The 19,367-nt window shown below is 39.4% G+C and overlaps 2 protein-coding genes across 2 annotated transcripts in view; one reads left to right on the top strand and one right to left on the bottom strand.

Annotated features, from left to right (window-relative positions):
- Window positions 1–2,862: 2,862 nt before the first annotated feature.
- Window positions 2,863–16,443, top strand: HBP1 (HMG-box transcription factor 1). The gene is made up of 10 exons (XM_010019018.1): window positions 2,863–3,050; window positions 4,125–4,359; window positions 5,251–5,383; window positions 6,166–6,277; window positions 6,431–6,543; window positions 7,197–7,353; window positions 7,890–8,034; window positions 10,247–10,576; window positions 14,281–14,422; window positions 15,956–16,443. The coding sequence occupies exons 1-10, from the start codon at window positions 2,882–2,884 to the stop codon at window positions 15,971–15,973; spliced, it is 1,554 nt and encodes a 517-aa protein (XP_010017320.1). The 5' UTR covers window positions 2,863–2,881; the 3' UTR covers window positions 15,974–16,443.
- Window positions 16,444–17,760: 1,317 nt separating this feature from the next.
- Window positions 17,761–19,367, bottom strand: part of LOC104409212 (conserved oligomeric Golgi complex subunit 5-like) — a gene marked incomplete at its 5' end in the record, with an annotated part of 103,235 nt that continues 101,628 nt past the window's right edge. Inside the window, one exon of the mRNA XM_010019019.1 lies at window positions 17,761–17,875. Within this exon, the coding sequence (XP_010017321.1) occupies window positions 17,761–17,875 (115 nt within the window). The remainder of the gene's footprint in view (window positions 17,876–19,367) is intronic.

The following is a 19,367-nucleotide window of genomic DNA, read 5'->3' as shown; positions in this document are numbered from 1 at the left end:
ACCCCTTCTCAGCCATAGTCTTTATTTACTTTTGTTCCAGACTTATTTCTGTCCCTCAAAAATAGACATGGTTCAGTCAACAAGCTCTTTGTTAATATTACCATTTGTTTTGGTGTGATAAGTTGACCTATTTTAAAGCACAAATTCATAAATAATTTCATTTAGCCTCTAAAGAAAATGGCAGTAATTGTGGTTCTGTGAAGCATACTTCTAAAAACATCTGTCACAACAAGTTTCAAACGCGAAGTTGAATTAAAAAACTCCCAACTTTACAAGCTAACCATTCCCTTTAATGTTCCAAAACATTGAACAACTGCGAACAAGAGAAGCACGTGATGTCCAAAGCAGGCTTTAATCAAGTAAAATTAAAAAAAAAAAAAAAAGTGAAGTTGGACACTTTGTTTTTAATTCATCTCTTAGAGGAGATTTTGGCTTTTGTACGCGGGTGGTTTTGGTTTAGAGAAATTCTTGTGACTTGGAAGAACAGTTCGTTTTGCATAATATCTTTCTTGTCAGATGAGCATGTTGTATTTGTACATTCTGTCTGACCTTCAGTGTGTTGGGATACCAGGGCAGGTATTTTCAAATCTTGGCAGCTGGCAGGAAGGAGGGAGAAGGTAACATTCCCAAAACATGTTAGCTCGTTCATTTTGGCAGAAAATGGGAAAGGAAGAGAGAAAAAATAGAGGGGAAAAACAAGGTAGAAGGGGGAGAGGAAGGAGGTAGACAAGCCAGAAAAACAAGGAGTGGTTTTTCAGAGTTGATTATGTGGAGATAAACATCAAGGTCCTGACCTGCTCTACTGAGATCTGATTTTTCTGGCAGAAATGGCTGAACTTTCTGCTCTTGTGCTGTTCTGTAATTTTACTGTCCCTCATGGTGATAGAGGAATTTCCCTCTCAGCCTCCTTAAAATCAGAATTACACTGTTGCAGCTTTATAGTAGTGCCATTTGAGTAGGATCAAAAATCTTTCTATGTTTGGAATGCAAGTTAATATAAGTTTTGCATGTATTTGAAAGATCAGGAAATGAGGTTAGAAGTTTTCCAGTAAAGAAAAAATTACTGCTTAGGTCAAAACCTCTTCTGGTAGGGTCAGTATGTAATTCAAAGGGTTATGTCTGAGCTATATTATGTACAGGGCAAGCTGAATGAAACAGATTCATAGAATGAGTATAAATACAGAATATTGTTAATGTTTGCTGTATACTCACAGTACCTTTTAACTGTTTATTAAAGTAGCTGGTTGGTTGGGCTTTTTTTCAATAATTGTTTTTTTATGCATTACACTGAAGAAACTTTTAGCATGATGGGCTTACTGTTTCACATGAAAATACGAGCCTTTTTAGCTGTAGTTCGTATGTCTGTAATGTGGTGCGTGATAGCTTATGGAGTGGACATGCATGTGGTAAACTTTGCAGATTTTCTTTTTTACTAAGCTGTGTTTTCTGCTCTTTTGTGAGGAACTCATTACTTTTTCAGTGATGCTTCATTAAAGTACAAGGTAATTATGTTAGGGTAGCTTTAATTCATCACCATCTGAAAAAAAACCCAGTAGATAACCAAATTACTAAAGACTGGATAACCTTGTTTGCCAGCTTCTAGAGGCAGTGGTTGTGTAGAATAATCAGACAGTTCTGACTGCTGAAGATGATTTAAAATATTTCTGTTGGTATAAATGTTACAGTGGTGGGATTTGGGGAAATGAATTTGCAGTGAAGTCTACGAACAGAGGCTTCTTTTGCTTTCAGTTTACAGCACAGTTGGCAGACAGATGTGTTTGAGACTGTACCTACCGTTGAGATAGCAGGGGATGTAAAAGGCAGTGAAAAAGGCTTCTGTGGATATACCAGTTGTGAAAAGGCAACGAGGAAAAACACAGGCGTGATGCTGAAGGCATCGGGGACCTAATGTCGAAAGGTTGAGGTCGGCATCTTCTTTGCTTTGGTCTCTATTTGCAAGACTTGTTTCCAGGTTCCTTGAGTCCCTGTGCCTAGCAACACACATCTGACAGAGCTAGATACTTCTTTGTCTATATGGCAGAGGGAGAGCAAGTTGGGGGCAGGCCAGTTCTGTGAGCCAGTCATGCATGAGTTGGTGAGACTGGATAGGATGTGTCAGGGGGAGTTGGCCAGTGTCATTGTGTGGATGGTCTCCAAAAGGTGGTAGATGTGGTGGTGGGAGGGCTCCCAGTAGCAGGAAAAAAGAAAATGTCACACCTGGCTTTGAGGAGAAGGAGGAGGAGGATGTGGGGTAACTACAGGCTGGTCAGCCTAACCTTAGCCTTCAAGGAAGATTGTGGGGCAGGTCCTCCTGACAGCCATGTCCTGGCTCTTAAAAGGCAAGAAGGTGACTGGGAATAGCCAGAACGGCTTAACCAAAGGCAGATCTTGTCTGACCTGTCTGATTGCCTTCTGTGACAGGATGTGTGGCTCAAGGTACCAAGTGAATGTTGTGAATGTTACCTTGGCTTGAGTGGTGATTGAGGAGATGACCCTGGACTCTTGGAGGCAACGGGCACAGGCTGTGGCAAGGGAAGTTCAAACCATGCATAAGGAACAAGTTCTTTACAGCAAGAGTAGTCAGTGATTCTTGAGAAGTGTCAGGGAATCTCCATCCCTCAGAATACTAGAAACTTACGTGGTCAGGGCCACAAGCAGTCCCGTCTGATTTAAGACTTGGATCTGCTTTCTGCAGAGATCGTGCCAGATCATCTCTAGAGGTCCCTTTCAAGCTAAATTATGCTGTGATTCTCAACAGATTACAGAGGATTTAGGGTACTGGTAATGATGTAACTTGTCAGATGCAGTTTAAGACAGTTTATGTGTATACAAATTTTTAACCTCTGTATCTTTAAAGTCAGATACTTTGGAACATCCTAACATGGTGTGGAAAGTGAAGACAAATCAAATGCCTAATGCTGTTCAGAAACTCCTTCTGGTAGTGGACAAGAGAACTTCAGGGATGAATGAGTCACTGGAGTTGCTGAAGTGTAATGAAAACCTGCCCTCTTCTCCTGGATATGCATCCTGTGATGAACACATGGAACTTGGTAAACAATATGACTTTTTGAGAAGTAGCCAAATCCTGAAGTTTGTTGTAGTTTTCCTATAGTGAGATGACTGGAAGCTGACTGAGATTACTGATTTTTAACGTCAGTAGGGCAGGGAATATGACAGTGAATTGTGTCATCTGAAGGTCTTATTTTGCAGTCACTTTCCCTTTAACCCATTTCCAGTTTTGACACACTGGCCTGTTGACTTAAATGTTTTCTTGAACTCAGCTACAAATTTCTGCCCTTAATCTCCAGAGGAGTTGTTTTTTTGGCACAAGAATAACAAACAGCTCAAGAGCTCCTCCTAAAGGGAAATTATGCTGCTTCGGAGCAGCTGGAAATAGAGATCCTGGGCTAGAGGAACATTTAACTTCAGTTCTTACATATTGGAGAAAAATAGCATGTATATTAGAAAGTATTGATGCAAGCAGTGAAATGCTCATACATTTAATTGGGGTTATGGAGTGATTAAGAATAATATTACTTAGTTACAGGAGAGTATGTAACACAAACTTCTGTTAGGAAGCTGAGCTCTCTTCTGCTCTTCTATGTAACATGAAATGTGTAGATTGTTGATAAAAATTCACCCCTACCAAGCTGTATACCCAGCTTTCATGACTTATCAGTAATTTCATTCCAGTTCCCTGGTGGAAACACAGAAAACTTTTGCCTTGTGCAGCCCCCGATATTGATGACTTCAAGTGTCACACCTGCTAGGAAAGATTAATTTAGTTGCCTTTTGTTAAATATTTGAGTGAAGCATGTTGCTACATTTGCATAATTCTGCAATCCTCTGTAAACTAGTCAGTCTAGTAAAAACTTTAAAACCAGAACTACATTTTTAAGTAGTTAATGTTTTTCTTAAATTGCTTGCATGAATGTATAGTAAAGATGTGATTATTTTTTGTGGCCGTTTTGTCAGTATTATGAATAAGATTTGTGAGGTGTTGGTAGATGTGATATGCAGAATGTAAAATTAGTTGCTTCATTTTGATCTTTATTTGCAAGATCTGGTGTCAACTAAAATTTAGCAATGGGTATAATTATGTTAATTTGTGCATTTTTTCATAGATGATCTTCCTGAACTTCAGGCTGTGCAGACAGATTCTACCCCACCTGCACTTTTTCAGCTTGGTGCTGATGTTTCACATCAGGAATGTTCAAGGCCTTCGTGGAACCAAAATACCTCAAACAGCAATTCAGAAAGTGCTTATTCTTGTGAGAATGGGGTGAACTGGTTGACAGAATTAGCAAATATAGCCACAAGTCCTCAGAGTCCTTTGATGCAGTGCTCTTTTTATAACAGGTACTGACATTCGTTTCAATTTAGAACTGTGAAGATTTGTAGTATGCCTTCAAAAACATTCCCTTCACTCTTGACACCCTCTGACTTCAAACTGGAACCCTGTTTCTGATCTTTGTATGTAGTAACTTTATTATTCTGTGGAAGATTGCACAGAACTTGTTTCAGAGCCTGTTGCAAAAGCTGCTTAATTGCCAGGCACGAATAAACTAGAATGTTATAAGGACATTGCCTAACCACAGAAAGCTCAGAAATTATGGGCATTTACTTCATGCGAAGCAGCAGATGAAAAATCTAAGATGTATTTATTACATTAAATTCTTAATACTTACTAGCTCGCTGACTTTAGATGTTTTCTTTAAAAGAGATAATTGGAAATCTAATGCAATATTTTTTTTTATTGATAGTGTCTTCAGATTTGAGATCTGTAAATTCTGTATAGCTGTGAGAAGCAGTGTGAGGCTGGGCTTCACCTTTTATTGGATGGCTTTGGTCTTAGGTTTACAATAAGAAACTTTAATGCAGTGCTGTCAACAGTAATGCAGTTGGGATTTAATCATTAGAACAGAACGGATGTCTTTCTGTACTGTAAGAATGGGGTATTGATGATACTTGTAAAAATGTCGGCATTGTGACCAGGAGACGCTAACATGGAGGTAGCACTGTCATTTGGGTGGTTTAATAGAAGCTATGCAGAAGTTATGCTAAATGCTCCCTTTGCCTGACCTTGCACCCTTTAATCATCCCATTTGAATGTTGGGGTGCGGGAAGTTTATTGGTAGTCGGCTCATGGAAATAGAAATATTTGTTAAATAAAAGCATTTTAGAGTAATGTCAGCGAAGTCTTACGTTGTCTTAATCGGAAATACTTTAAAATACGTTTTTCTCCTGTAGATCATCTCCTGTTCACATAATAGCTACAAGTAAAAGTTTACATTCCTATGCACGTCCTCCACCAGGATCTTCAAAGAACGACCCCAACTTCTCCAAGAATGATGTGGATGAAACACCAGTCAGACATGAAAGAGTGAGTTGTTCTGAAGCATTTCTAAAATAAAGATGCATGAGTAGTGGGTTAAGCTTTTTGAGAAGAGAAACTAGTGTTAAAAAATCATCTGTTTAGTTCTAATACTATTTCTATTTAAGCTAGATTTTCTGTTACTTTTCTTTTTACCAAACACAGTAGGCTTGTAGTGCTCTATCAGAGTCCACGTTTCTGTGAAGAGATTGTAAGAAAGCTCTGCTTCTCTTGTAGTTCCTTCTGTAGCAAGCTTAAAAAAATTACATTCACTTCTTTGCTGTCTCAAAAAGGGAATACAGAACCATCTCCTTTTAGATGCATAAAACCTGTTAGTCCTGCTTCTCCCCTTTCTGTGCATTAATTTGTGTCTGAAACTTGTCTATTAAAGACACTGAGTTTTTCCTAGTGATTTATCTAGAACCTGCTTGGCCCTACAGCTTTCCGGTAACTTGACCAAGGACTAATGTGTGCTTTGGGTGGTTCTGTGGATAGCTAAGGAATGATAGCTTGTAAAATGCTTGTACCTAAGCATAAAATAAGCATAGGTGTGAAATGAATCTCAGAGAATTAAACCCAAAAATTTCAGGGTGGCACATGTCAAGAGAAGATGAAACTATTCACATTTGCTACATTCCTTGAATCTTTGTCTTCACATTACATTTCTATTAGTATTTCAGGCAAAGTAATTAGAGAGATGTAAATTCAAGGATGTATCTAAAGATACATGAGACCAACTCTAAAATCTATTGCAGTAAAATATCAACACCATTCTGCTTTTTTTTTAACAGGCGAATAGTGAATCAGAATCTGGCATTTTCTGCATGTCATCACTTTCAGATGATGATGATTTAGGATGGTGCCATTCCTGGCCCTCAACTGTTTGGCATTGTTTTCTAAAAGGTAAACTGACATGTATCACTGACTAAGTATTTGGTTTTTCTTGGGTTTTTTGTTGTTGTTGTTTGCTTGGTTTTGTTTGTTTGATTGTTTTTTTGTAGCACAGACTTCTTTACATAACACTAATCTTTTCTTTTTTCATAAAACATCTGTTAGGCTCTCGTTTGTGCTTTCATAAAGGACGCAATAAAGAATGGCAGGATGTTGAGGATTTTGCAAGATCTGAAAGCTGTGGAAAAGAGGAAAATCTCCCAGCGAGTCCCTACAAGGTAGCTGTTAGTTCGGATAGATATATTTTAATACCTGTAGCAGATACTTCGTTTCTTTATGTTATTCATAGAATCATAGAATGGTTTGGGTTGGAAAGGACCTTAAGATCACCTAGTTCCAACCCCCCTGCCATGAGCAGGGACACCTCGCACTAAACCATGTCACCCAGGGCTCTGTCCAACCTGGCCTTGAGCACCACCAGGGTTGGAGCATTCACGATTTCACTGGGCAACCCACTCCAGTGCCTCACCACCCTCACTGTGAAGAACTTCTTCCTTATATCTAACCTAAACTTCCCCTGTTTAAGTTTGAAGCTATTACGCCTTGTCCTACCGCTACAGTCCCTAACGAAGAGTCCCTCCCCAACATCCTTGTAGGCCCCCGTGATTATTTTTCCTTGTGCCTTTATTTACTGTCTCGGGAAGACAGGTTTGTGCTAAACTTGCCTAGAGCTGCTCACTATACTGTTTGAGCATCTTAACTATAAAGCAATCAAACTGAATTCATTTAGGTATGTTTTATATGTTACATTGTTTATTTCTAGAGAGAGCACTTAGAATGTTGGTATTTTTTAATATAATGTAAGATGATGAGTATACACCTGTAGTATACACAGGTGTGTGCTTTTCTTGAACTATATGTATGTTTACAGGGCTATGGTTCTGATGGTCTGAAGTTGATTTCTCATGAAGAAAGCATTTCCTTTGGTGAGTCAGTGCTGAAGCTGACTTTTGATCCTGGCACAGTGGAAGATGGCTTGCTTACAGTAGAATGCAGACTCGATCACCCTTTTTATGTTAAAAATAAAGGTATGAAATACTATAAGTATACTTGGTTGTATATTAAAACATTCTTAGAAAGCAGTTGCAGATTTTATTGCATCCCGTGTTGCTCAAGAAATTGATAAAAGCAGTGTTGTAGAATCAGTTTACTATCTTTGTAAATAAATCCAGAATTTGAACGAACAAAACTGGAAAGCTATAAAGCTGCAGAAATATACTGCATGTCTTTTATGGAAAGATTTGATCAAGAATATAAATGGATCTGAGGAAAGAAAAAATGGGGGGGATAAAGGAAAGCTGCAAATAAGGGAGGCTTTTCTCACTTGCTAAACATGAAACTTCTGATGATAAAAGTTGCCAGGTTTTGATTACTTTTTTGCTAAGAATAGATTTAAAACTACTTGCAGTAAGAATTCTCCAAGTAAGTGTTTCTGGTTTTTCTTCTGGGTGAAAGAGACTACATCAGATTAGTTTTATAAAGTGATACCTTTTAGAGATTGCTCCAGTTAAGAACTAGAGAGATTGTCTGGCCGTTTGTCTAATTTAACTCTTTACCACTTCAGGTTGGTCATCTTTTTATCCAAGCTTGACTGTGGTACAGCATGGCATTCCATGCTGTGAAATGCATCTTGGAGATCTGTGTCTACCTCCTGGACACCCTGATGCCATTAACTTTGATGATTCAGGTGTTTTTGATACATTTAAAAGGTAATTTTTGGATAAAGTGGCCTCAGTGGTTCTTATATTTAATGAGTAGGCACCTTAAGTCTGCAAGAATTTGAAGCATTACGTAGAGCAAAGAGAGAAAACTTGAGGTAATACAAGATAAATGAGAGGGAAAAATGAAGACTGAATACTAGGGAAACTGTGTAATCATGTGCTCTGCTAAGCTGCAAAGTTTATTTCACCTTGGAGTGAAATAATATAATTTAAAACAGACTAGATAAAGCAGTAAATATGTATATTATCTGTCTAAATTCTACAGGTAAAGTGGGTTATGTTTGAAAAGCCTAGACAGTTTTCCTGCAGTAGCTATTAACTTGTGCTTCATATACAGCTATGCATCTGAATTATCATAGTAGTTTCTCAGTAATAAATGTATGTGCTATGGCTTTAGAATGCAAGACGTTTCATAGTTCTTACTATATTTGTATATTCTGCTTTTTGTGATTCTTTTCCAATATATCAAACTTGCCAAACTTTCAAAGATCAGTTTTGAGGTTTGCCTTGCTTTTGAGCAAGAGGTTCAACCAGATAACCTTCAGAGGTACTGTCCACATAGATGATTCTAAGGAAATAATACTACCCGTAAGATTTTCCCATATTTTCCATACTTCCATGTTTTGAGATTTCTAGGTTTAGTAAAATCCAGCTTCTCCTATGATGTTTGCTCCTTCTTAGCATCTCTTTAGTCTGGTTGCTTTTTGGTCTTCTAAAAATAGAAAAGAAGAATTTAAAATACTGTTCCAAGTGCTTGTCTTCACTCATTTGCTGTCTGGGCTTTTTTCTTATTAACTCCTATTCTTACTGCATGTGTAGAGAGTTGTTAGCATCATTCTATTTACATCTCACTTGTGGCTTCTTACTCATCTCAAAGCCAGACACTTCAAATTCCTTGTTGTGTCTTTCTGGACAGAAGGGAGTAAGTCACAGAGAAAGGAGTGCATGGCAGCAGCTGTACTGGATAACAAGACAGAAGAATTGAAAAGCAAAATCCTGTTGCTGTGTTATGGGAAGGAGATTAGGAGTAGGACAGGTGCTAGACTATTTGTACAACAGAAAGGCCCTTTCTCACTGTCTTGTGAGCTTGCCTACAAGCGTTATCCCTTCTTAGTTGCTTTCTACTTTTCTAAGGGATTTTGGAGGCAAATCTTCAGGCTCCACCCTTGCTTTTGGTTCTGTCCCACAGAAAGGAGCTGCCTTTGTATGTGAGGGCTGGACTAGAAGCAGTGTTTCCTTGTTAGTAGTTGTGCTTTGTGTTCATAAAAAAGCTCTTCATTGAGCAGTGGGTGAGCGAAGTCTTAGAGTTAAAGACACTTTATGTTTATTTTGTGGTGGTAATTCAGTGTTTTAGATTTATGATTTGAGTATCACCTTTATGGTGTGTTTTCCCCATATAGCATGCTAAAGGCTGTATAGCCTGTGTTCCTGGAGATGGTAACAGTTTGTGGAATTAAACTACTTCTGTAGTGGTTAGAGGTTAATTGTAATAGTTGGTCAACAAAAAATTACAACACTTCACAGAATTTGGAGGTCTAAATTGTATGGAAACAACTCATCTAAGCTGTTGAAATACCTTGAAATATTGAGGAACCTCACATTTTTGTCACTAGAGGGCAGACTTTGTCAGCTTTAAAGCAAAGAGTATGCATCAAATTTTTAATCTCACTAGAAGATTTGTAATATGTATTTAAGTTATTTGTATAATAGCCTATATAATAGAATTTCTTTAAGTGGTTTTATATTTGTAATTAATATATATTTGCAAGTGAATTCAACGCTTACTCTTCCCACATTAGTTGTCCCTTTCAGTACCTATCACTCACTGACCAGATTTGCTTTATGGTAAGGACAAAAGGAAAGAAGGAAGCTTATTTCAAACGAGGATGAAATTTGAAGACAGTATACAATTGATACACAACTGGAGAATTGATAGTACCCAGCAGACCTTACTAAGTTGCAGTCTGCCATCACACCAAAAACACTGTTAATTCATGTGCCAAAGTTTTGTTTGGGCTCTTTTTTTTGTTTAGGTTTGGTTATTTTTTCATGCTGACATCTGCATCAAGTGCAAATCATTAAAATCACACAAAAACCCCCAGAATACTATCAGTGTAGCATAAATGAAGAGTGAGTAGCTATTCAGGGATTTTATGTGAAAGTTACTCGATCATTTTCTGATAGTATCTTTTTGTTGCAGCTATGATTTTACCCCAATGGATTCCTCTGCAGTTTATGTGCTAAGCAGCATGGCTCGCCAGCGTCGCGCTTCTCTGTCCTGTGGAGGATCAAACAGTCAGGATGCCGAGAGATCAGAGTGCAGTAGTAAAAACTGCGCGTCTCCTGCGTCGTCACATCTTTCCTCCAGTTCTTTGTGCAGCAAAGCTGGCAAAAGCCACAGCTCAGGGACTGCAAGTACTGTGAGTGCCACTTCTCCAAACAAGTGCAAAAGACCAATGAATGCCTTCATGCTTTTTGCCAAAAAATACAGAGTTGAATACACTCAGATGTATCCAGGGAAAGACAACAGGTAATGGTGTAAAACTGTAGATTCGTTATTGCTGGTGAACTAGCAGAATATGTGTGTCCCTCCTTTAGGTGGACTACGTTTTGCATTTGAAATAAAATGCGTGTACATTGTTTAAAGAAAAGGCTTTGAAAGATGCTGACACAAATCTTAATCTATGGGCGGACTTTAAATATTTACAGTACTTAGTAAATTTGACACAAGCCATTTTTGGCAAACTTGCCTTCTGAGAAAGCATTTGGGTAAAGCAACTGACGTATGTCTATATGTGCACCAGCAGAGTCACAAATACAACAGTCTGTTTATACTGGTGAGAAAAGGTGAAAATAAGCACCATGTGCTCTGCTTGTGTGTTGTAATGGAAAAAGGGAATTTCTGATCCTTCTGATAAAGTCTTGACATAATACTGCAAATTGTTCAGTGAAGTTACTACCATTTATCCTCTCTGTACATCATATTGAATAAGGGAGTACTGATTGTTAGGATATCTGAAAGATCTTAATTCAAACAGTCCCTTGCCAAATGGTGCTTGTCCTAAAGGCATTCAGTGATCTGCAGGACTCTGTGTGACCCTGTGTTTGAGGAGAGTTCTTTGTTGGTTTGTTCTTTTATCTAGATGCATGTTCATGTCTGAACTTTTTTTTCCACAAAGCTCTCCATTATAATGTTTTAAATAGTCTTTAATATTTTGTGCTAATTGTGCATATGTAAATGTAAACTAAAATACATGAACATGCACTGATCTTGTAATCAGATTTTTTTACATATGTAACATTATGAAACTTACTATAAAAATTACTTTATCACATACAAATTCTAGTACTAAATCTGGTAAAAACTAAAGGTGACAGGTCTTTGAGAGGGTTTTCTCTATTTTATAATGTTGTAGTAGGGAGGCTGTAACTGGTGTTGAGAAGTAAAATCCTACCATACAAATAACACATCCTTAAATCCCAGGCAGTCTTGTGTGTCCTGGCAGTGATGTTCTGCAGTGTTCACAGTAACTTCAGTGAAGCAGATCTGCTGTCTTCTAACTCACTGCAACTATCAAAGATAAATCAAACAGAAGGTCCGCTAGGAAAGTTTACACGGTTATATGTTTCATTTAAAATGCTGATTTCAAACAGATGCAGTGAACTGGAGCTGTAGCTGCATGGATGTGTGAAAATAAGTTGGCTATTTCAGTAAGCAGGTTTACCTTGATGGAAAGTGATGACAAAGTTACAAATAAGCTTCAGAGTGCATGGCTCACCATCCGAGTTGGAAGGCAGTGTGTTTGGATGCAGTTTATTGGCATACAGTACAGAAGAAATCATAAGAGTTAGTGATAATTGATTATATATGCATTCAACTACTGTTGCTTAAGTGTGGCTGGGGCATTTATTAATTTAGCTGTTCAGAGGCAACTCTCGTGATTTTAACTTTAGTATACGTCATTTTTAATTACTGATCTTACAGTTGATTACATGTAGTACTCATTTCTGTATACTGGAGATCTTACGTAAGAAAGGACAGACCTTGAGGTATTTGGAATTAAATGGTGTGTTCTGAGACAAAGCAGCTCAACGAGATAGCAAGCTGTAAACATTCAAAACACAAGTCAGCTTTCTTATGGTACTTTAAAATGCTGTGGACTGTAAGAGCATACTTGAGAAACTGGTGTTAGGGTAGCACTTTTTTCTAGATATTCTCACTGTAACTGTAGTTGGACTCAATTGTGCCTTCAGAAATACTTGAATAATTTAAGTAGTGTATGTTCTAAAGACAGTCACCTAAACTATTCAGAGCATTTGTTCATGCTGAACAAAATTACTGAGTAAACTTGAAGCATTCTCAACTACTGTTTGACAATTTCCTTTGAATTAGCTGCAGTATAAGGGGTTGCATCCTGCACATCAGTCTATTGCTGAAAAGTTGTCAGGTACCTTACCAGCATTTTAAGAGGACAAAGGCAGAGTACAGAGCACTGTGTAGCTCTGGTGAGGTGAAGGACACCTAAGGCAGTGATGCAGTAGGATCACCTTTTTCTTGCTTCTGGTCAGGTCTGTGTTATGTCAGGAATTTCCCTGTACACATTTTTTTTTTCAGTCTCAGTGGTTTCCTCACAGAACTACTCCTTGGCAAAATGGACCTTTTGTCTCTGCATTAGATTTCAGTCTTCTTGGAATGTACAAACCTCTGCTCATTTCCAGTGCCTCACTGCAGTTTTTTTCTCTGGAGGTATAAAACACATACATGTTTTTGCATCTGAAATACAAATATTTCATAGTTTATTTTATTTGGAAGTGCAGTGGCTTTTCCAGCAAACCTGTTCTCTGGGTCACCATGTTCTTTCCTGGGGGTATGAGTGACCCAGTATAAACTGGTGACCAAAACCAGACAGCTTTCTGGTGCTGTTGATTTGCCTCTGCTAAAACATGGAAGAGCTGCTAATTAAACCAAAGTGTGCTTACTTCTGATGGCAGACCAAAGATACTGGTTCTCAGTTGGGACAGAAAACCAGACATTGCATTGCCAAAGAGACAGGCTGTGCCAGTGGATTTGATGTGGATGGGGTCTGGCTGCAACTTGAGGAGTTTGCTCTAAGGAGCCACCAGAGCGTGTGACAGCACAAGGCTGAGTGGCAGCCCCGGTGGAGTTCCTGCCGTGCTCTCTGGGTGCTCTGCAGCTCCTGCAAGGCTGAGCAGTACTACACAGTCTTGAAGGATTAAAATGCATTTTCTTGTTACAGTGCAGAAAAGCCTTCAGGAATTGTGTATGTGCATCAACCTATGGAAAAGGTTGAGGACACTCTGCTCTTCTTGATTCTCTTAGAAAGTCTATGAACAGCTTTGCTGCCAGCAAGGCACTTTTTAACATGATAAAGTTGTTTGCACCTTTTTTTTTTTTAAAGCTGATCACAGAACGTTGATCTCTGCAATCTGAAGCTAAAGCACCTGCTCAGTAGTTGAGCACTGGTAAAAGAGCTGCTGTTTAGAGATTTTCATTCCAATAAAGGATGGAGCTAAAGCTTTAAGGGAATATTGATCCAGCATTTGGGAGTGTGGTTGAGTAATATGGCAGGATAATAATGGGAAATCCTGTCCAAAAGACAGCAAATTTATAAGGAGGAGGAAAGCAATTCATTTAGTAATTCGTTGTTAGAACAAATAGTTCCTTTTGCGTAGGAATGGGAACTTCCAGTATGTTCTGCCCAGTATGGATTAAAGATGGAGGAGGCTGCACACATCCATTAAATAGACATGGGGATTTGCAGTTAATCAATATTTGTTTGGCTGAAGTCATATTCAGATCATTGCCCTAATTATTAGAGAATGTATTTTCAGCAAATCTGTCATATGATCTTCTAGTATGAAAGTAGAGCAAAACTAATGTGAGTTACCATTTGGTGGTGTTTTTTTTAACATCCCTATTTTGCTGGTTTATGTCAGTTGCTGTGTATTCAAATGTGCACCCGCTGAAATGTTAGAATGTGCACTGACCCATGCTCAGCTAGCACAGAATCCCAGCTGTTTAACTGTTAAAGTATGAAAGATAATCAGAAACAGGATTCTTTAACAAAAATATTTAGATACGGTTGATTTCTTCTGTGTGTGTGATTTCAGCACTTAACTTTTGTCTTCTTTAAAGTGCTCAGATAAAAGCCAACAAAATTAGGGTTCTTCTTAACAGCCTGTCCTGACCACACTGTAAACATTGTTTTGCAGAGCCATAAGTGTGATACTTGGTGACAGGTGGAAGAAAATGAAAAACGAAGAAAGACGGATGTACACGCTAGAAGCCAAGGCCTTGGCAGAAGAACAGAAACGTCTAAATCCTGACTGTTGGAAACGAAAACGAACTAATTCTGTATGTTTGTGAAGCTTGCTTCATTGTGCAGTGAAATGTGTTCATACGGTAGCGACAGTAGGTTTTGTTCAGGATGAACTGCTGTCTACTTCTGTCTTGATAGCCCAAACCTTCATTTTGCTCCCCTATGTTAGGTAGCCTCCTTTAGGACAGTTGGTAGGAGACAGATCAGGAGAGGGCCTCTCACTATGTTCTTAATTCTACCAGTTCTGCTGGACTGAAAGTGAGTGTGTTTGTGAAAGGCAGAGGAAGGTTACGTGACCTTTTGTTTGAAGTAACTGAGTTCACAGGGTCATACTAAAGTACATCTGTCCCCTCAGAAACACTTAAACTTTAACAAAATCCTTCCTTGGTTCAGTCTCATTTTTCTTTACCATTTTCTATCTTTTTTACTTATTTCTGTCAGTATACGTGAACTTACTGAGGGAGCAAGCTATTTTTTTCCATTAATCCCTTTCATTTATTACTCTGTTAGTAAAATAAATACAATAGTTAACACTTCTGTAGGAAAATAAATTGTTCTCCACTTTGTAGAAGGCCATTTTAAGAGTCTGCAGCAGTGTAGTAGTAGGTGGTGGATGTATTAAGATAAGGACTTTCAACCTCATTCTGCCAGCCTGTATGTTCAGCTAGAAGAGAGGCTGGAAGGAAAGATCCACGTTGGTGCACAGAACGCCAGGTCCTTTCATCAAGCCATTTTTTGCCTAGGTAGGGGCATCAAGTGTAGTGTGGGCTTCACAGGTTTAAGGTTTCATTCCCGATTTACCCCTTTTCCTTTTTTGTGTAAATGAGGCTACTTTCTCAAGAGCAGGTGTTGCCTTAAGACTGAGTAAGAAATGCTCCAACTCTCAGTTGCTGCTTATTGCTGTTATGTACTTGGTGCTGAGTTTTCAGTCCCTTCTTGCAGATTTCACCAAACCCCAGCTGCAGGGAACAAGCTGTTTTTCTGTTCACTGTATTCTATTTTAATCAACAGTAACAGCTTATGTTAGATCTCCTTGTGGGTTTAGTTAAAATACTACTATTTATTTATTCTGCTTTTACACTACTGCAGTCTCAGGCATTGGGTGGTGAGATCAATTTTACACATGCACTTGTGAGCTTCAGGGAGCTTGGTGGGGGTGTTTGTGCATAACTGAGAGGAATAGTTGGCCTTGGGAGGAAGGATGGCTTTCTCGCCCTGCCTTCTAGTAGGATTTTCCTTGGTCTTCAGACCAAAACAGCAGGATTTGTAGGACCTGTTACTGCAGTGTTACAACAGGAAACGCCTTTTTTCATTGTTTAGTGAACTAAGAATTTTGTTAGCAACCTGGTTACTTCATCAAGTAATGATGGTTGGCTCTGGCTGTGACGAAGTCTTGATGGTCTTTTGATGATGGAGGATAAAATAATCTGTTTGGGCTTTTTGTTTTCTTCAGAATAGATTACAAGTACTTGTGGCTTTCAAAACAAGCCTTTGCTAGATTTAAGATAATGTCTCCTTCCCCTTTGCTTGATTAAGTGCTAACCTGATTCTCTCTTCTCTTTTCTCAGGGCTCACAACAGCATTAAGCCAGAATTTTCCTGTTAACTCTGTATTTACAAAATGGCTGTTGCTTGATGGCAAGAAGATGCACGATCAAGGTCTTACTATTTGTTGTGACTTTGTGTGACCATAAAATACTGGCACCATCAAGTTGGAAATGATCTAATATGAGTGCAGATTTGCTTTTTACAATAGAACATTAAGTAAGCTAAAACTATCAACATTTTAAACCAAATTGCCTTATTTTTCTTCCAAACTTCATATATGTATCAGGTAATATAGGCTTGAAAATGGATATCCTGTGGTGCTAAAGTACTTTAGAAAGAGGCGGAGACGTGTATAAATGTTTATTTTTAAAAGAAAATGTACAAAAGGGGGAATTTTAAAATACGTAACAGCTGTTTATATACATTGATTCTTATTGCTGATTAATATGTATTGCACAACCATATTATTAATTACGAGTCTGGGGCCTGGGCTTTTCTGAGATGGCAAGATGCATTAAGCGGTCGTGTCCCAGCCACCCAGGCACCAGCACCGCACCGCAGCGTGGCGAGCGCAGTGTGAGGAGCGCGGAGCCGCTGCTCGCATTGCCCCGGAGGAAATGTGTCCCCACAAGGGGGCGAGAGATCCTGCACAAGCCGGCACTAGAGAGAGCTGTTGTTGCCGGTGGAACCCACGGCCCGGGACGGGATGAAATAAATAAATAGCGTTATCTCCAGAAAAATGGTGCTGTTGATACCATCACCATCATAGTTTTAACTCTGTGTTTTGTCTTTGCCACATACTCTACAATACTTTATTTTGCCATAAGACATCTTTATGGTGGGGGCAGACTTTGCACTTAACTATACGTGCAACACTTGCACTTTACTTTTTTTTCCTCCAACTGTCTACAATTAGAGCAGCTGCATTAGGATTCCAACTGCTTCTGCTGTGAACTTTTACAATCATGGCTTTTCGTCTACTAAACAAACAGCTGTATGTTCCTTTTTTTTGTTAAGAATCACACCTGTAAATTTCAGTTTATGACACATGTCTACGTGATGTTGCCCCTAAGATTTTTGCACACTATATTCTTGTATATTATTTCAAATAAATCCATTAAAATCCGGTGGCGTGTATTACATAAAAGGAAGGACTGATCATGAAGTCAGCCCTGCAGGATGAGCACCTTGTGCATGCCAGTCTATACATGAACCCGTCCAAAGCGTGTGTGATGCCGTTGAAGGATTTCAAATACTGCACTTAAGGTTGGAGAGTCAACGTTCTTTATTACAGTTTAAGCCAAAAGAGAGTTGAAATCTATATAAATTATTTCCAAGCGAAGAGCAGTGCAATAGAGAGTCATTTCTGTTATTTATAAATACTTTTCTTTGTGTTAAAATTAGTGATTTTTAGATGGAAACTGATGATTTTGGCATTTAGAAGTACTGAATAAGGCTAAAATGTATCCAACTGTTCATACTTACAAGAAAAAGACCTACTTCCTTATTTGAGATACTCATCAATTCCCCTGCAGCGTTCAAGCATGTTCTAGTTTTTCTGAATTCAGAAGGAATGCTAAAGAATTACGTTTTCATTAGATGTGGACTTACAGCACATAAAAACTGTACAATTTCCTTACGGTATTTGTGTATAAATAAGTTCCTATAATGCAAACATAAAGCAAGAAGACAGAAGTTTCACAGATGAAGCAGGTAAACACATTTCCTTGTAAAGCTTACAGAGTTGGGAATGCAGTATCTGTGTGGCACCAAAGACCCGTGACTGCAGTACTGTGCCACCAGTTGAGAGAGTTCCCCACGTGGGTTCACTGAAGGGTTGAGATCGCTTTCTGCAGCAGCTGAACCATTATGGGATAGACTGGTGCAAATTCCTTTCCCTCTCTCGTTCGCACCGATTGAACATAAGCCTCCAGGGCACCACTAAAATAAAAGAAAGAGCAATTGGTGGTGTGCAGGTAGTGCAAGTTAAGGAGCTGCAACTGAAATTGACTTCTTTCCTGCTATAGAATTTGCCTCAGATGATCTTGCATGTTCCTGTGGAAGGAAGTGGCCACGAAAGGCCTTACAAAGCTCTACATAATTGTTCCATGATCGTTTTTCTCCTTTCCTGCATGTTTTGAGGAGTGAACAAGTTAACATTTAAATAAGCAGCGGCAGCATGTTGCAGATGGCTTGAAATGACAGCTCTGACGCACAGACTCGGGCACATTGCTGTACTGGTAACCTTTAGAAACGGAAAGGATAGACACCAGCTGCTGCAGGCGCTGCGAGTGCAACACGCAGAATGCAAACTGGGGCACTGGTGACCAACGGAGATGCCCTCAGGTGATTCCCAGGACAAGTCTCTTGAACTGCCGTGGTCCTTTGGGAAACACTGCGCTAACCCACAGCCTAAGCGTGCACGTGCGTCCGTAGGGCGTCGCGGTGGTGTTCCTAGACGTTGTCATAGGGTGTTGCACACAGTAGTCCTGTCTGAGTCACACACATGTCAAAGCTAAAGGGCAGCTGGCATTACGTACGTGTATCTAATTTAACTCGCTTTACAATGTGGGGCCACCTTTCAGCCAATGAGTCTAGGAAATAAATAGTAGTGTTGAATGAGCATAGCTGCAGAACAAAGACTTTGTAAATGCTGAGCTGTTCAGATTCCAACTTAATAGTTCATTAAGTATGACAAGTCAGTTTTGCCATGCTTGGCTTCCAGTTCGATTTTCCTCTTACCCTGTTGCCTGTGAGTAAAGCTATTGCTAAACCAGTGAGAGCTCTGAACTTCCCCACTGCCAGTGCAAGAGGAGGAGCTGGGTGTTCACACGTGGTACATGTGCACATACACACACAGACGCAGACTCACACGTGCAGAGTCCCTGGCCTGTCGCTAATGGGGTTCGACGGGGAGAAGCGTGCAATTGTGCAAGGACAGAACCCATCACAGCTTCTCTTCTGAGCACAGGATGGGAATAAAACAGCACAGGCACAAGGTGATGCCCAGCACAGCTCCTGCCCCTCAGACTCTCTTTTGGCTATGCATGGTCTAACGCAAAGGGAGGATGGATTGGATTACTGGAGAGTTCAGAGGCTTCCGAAGAATGAAGTGTCTGAGCACAGAAACAGTCTCGTGTTGGCCTGGATGCACTTGAGAGCTCTTCAATTTTGATAACAACTTACTAGTGAGTTACTGCTGCTGAGGGGTCCACACCAGGTACCAGTGTTCAATTTTGATAACAACTTACTAGTGAGTTATTGCTGCTGGGGGGTCCATACCAGGTACCAGTACTGAAGAAACACATCAACAAAGAGCAAGAGAAAAGTTATTCTCCCATTACAGCCAGAAAGGCAGGGAAAGAATATATGCACCTGGTCAGCTCCCTGAAATCCTTCAGCCCGCTCTTCCCAATGGTCTCTGAGGAGCAGG

Source organism: Nestor notabilis, unplaced genomic scaffold, assembly GCF_000696875.1.
Source record: "Nestor notabilis isolate BGI_N333 unplaced genomic scaffold, ASM69687v1 scaffold10287, whole genome shotgun sequence".
Classification (NCBI taxonomy): domain Eukaryota; kingdom Metazoa; phylum Chordata; class Aves; order Psittaciformes; family Psittacidae; genus Nestor; species Nestor notabilis.
Note: the sequence above shows the minus strand (reverse complement) of the source record. Positions and strands in the feature narration are given on the sequence as shown.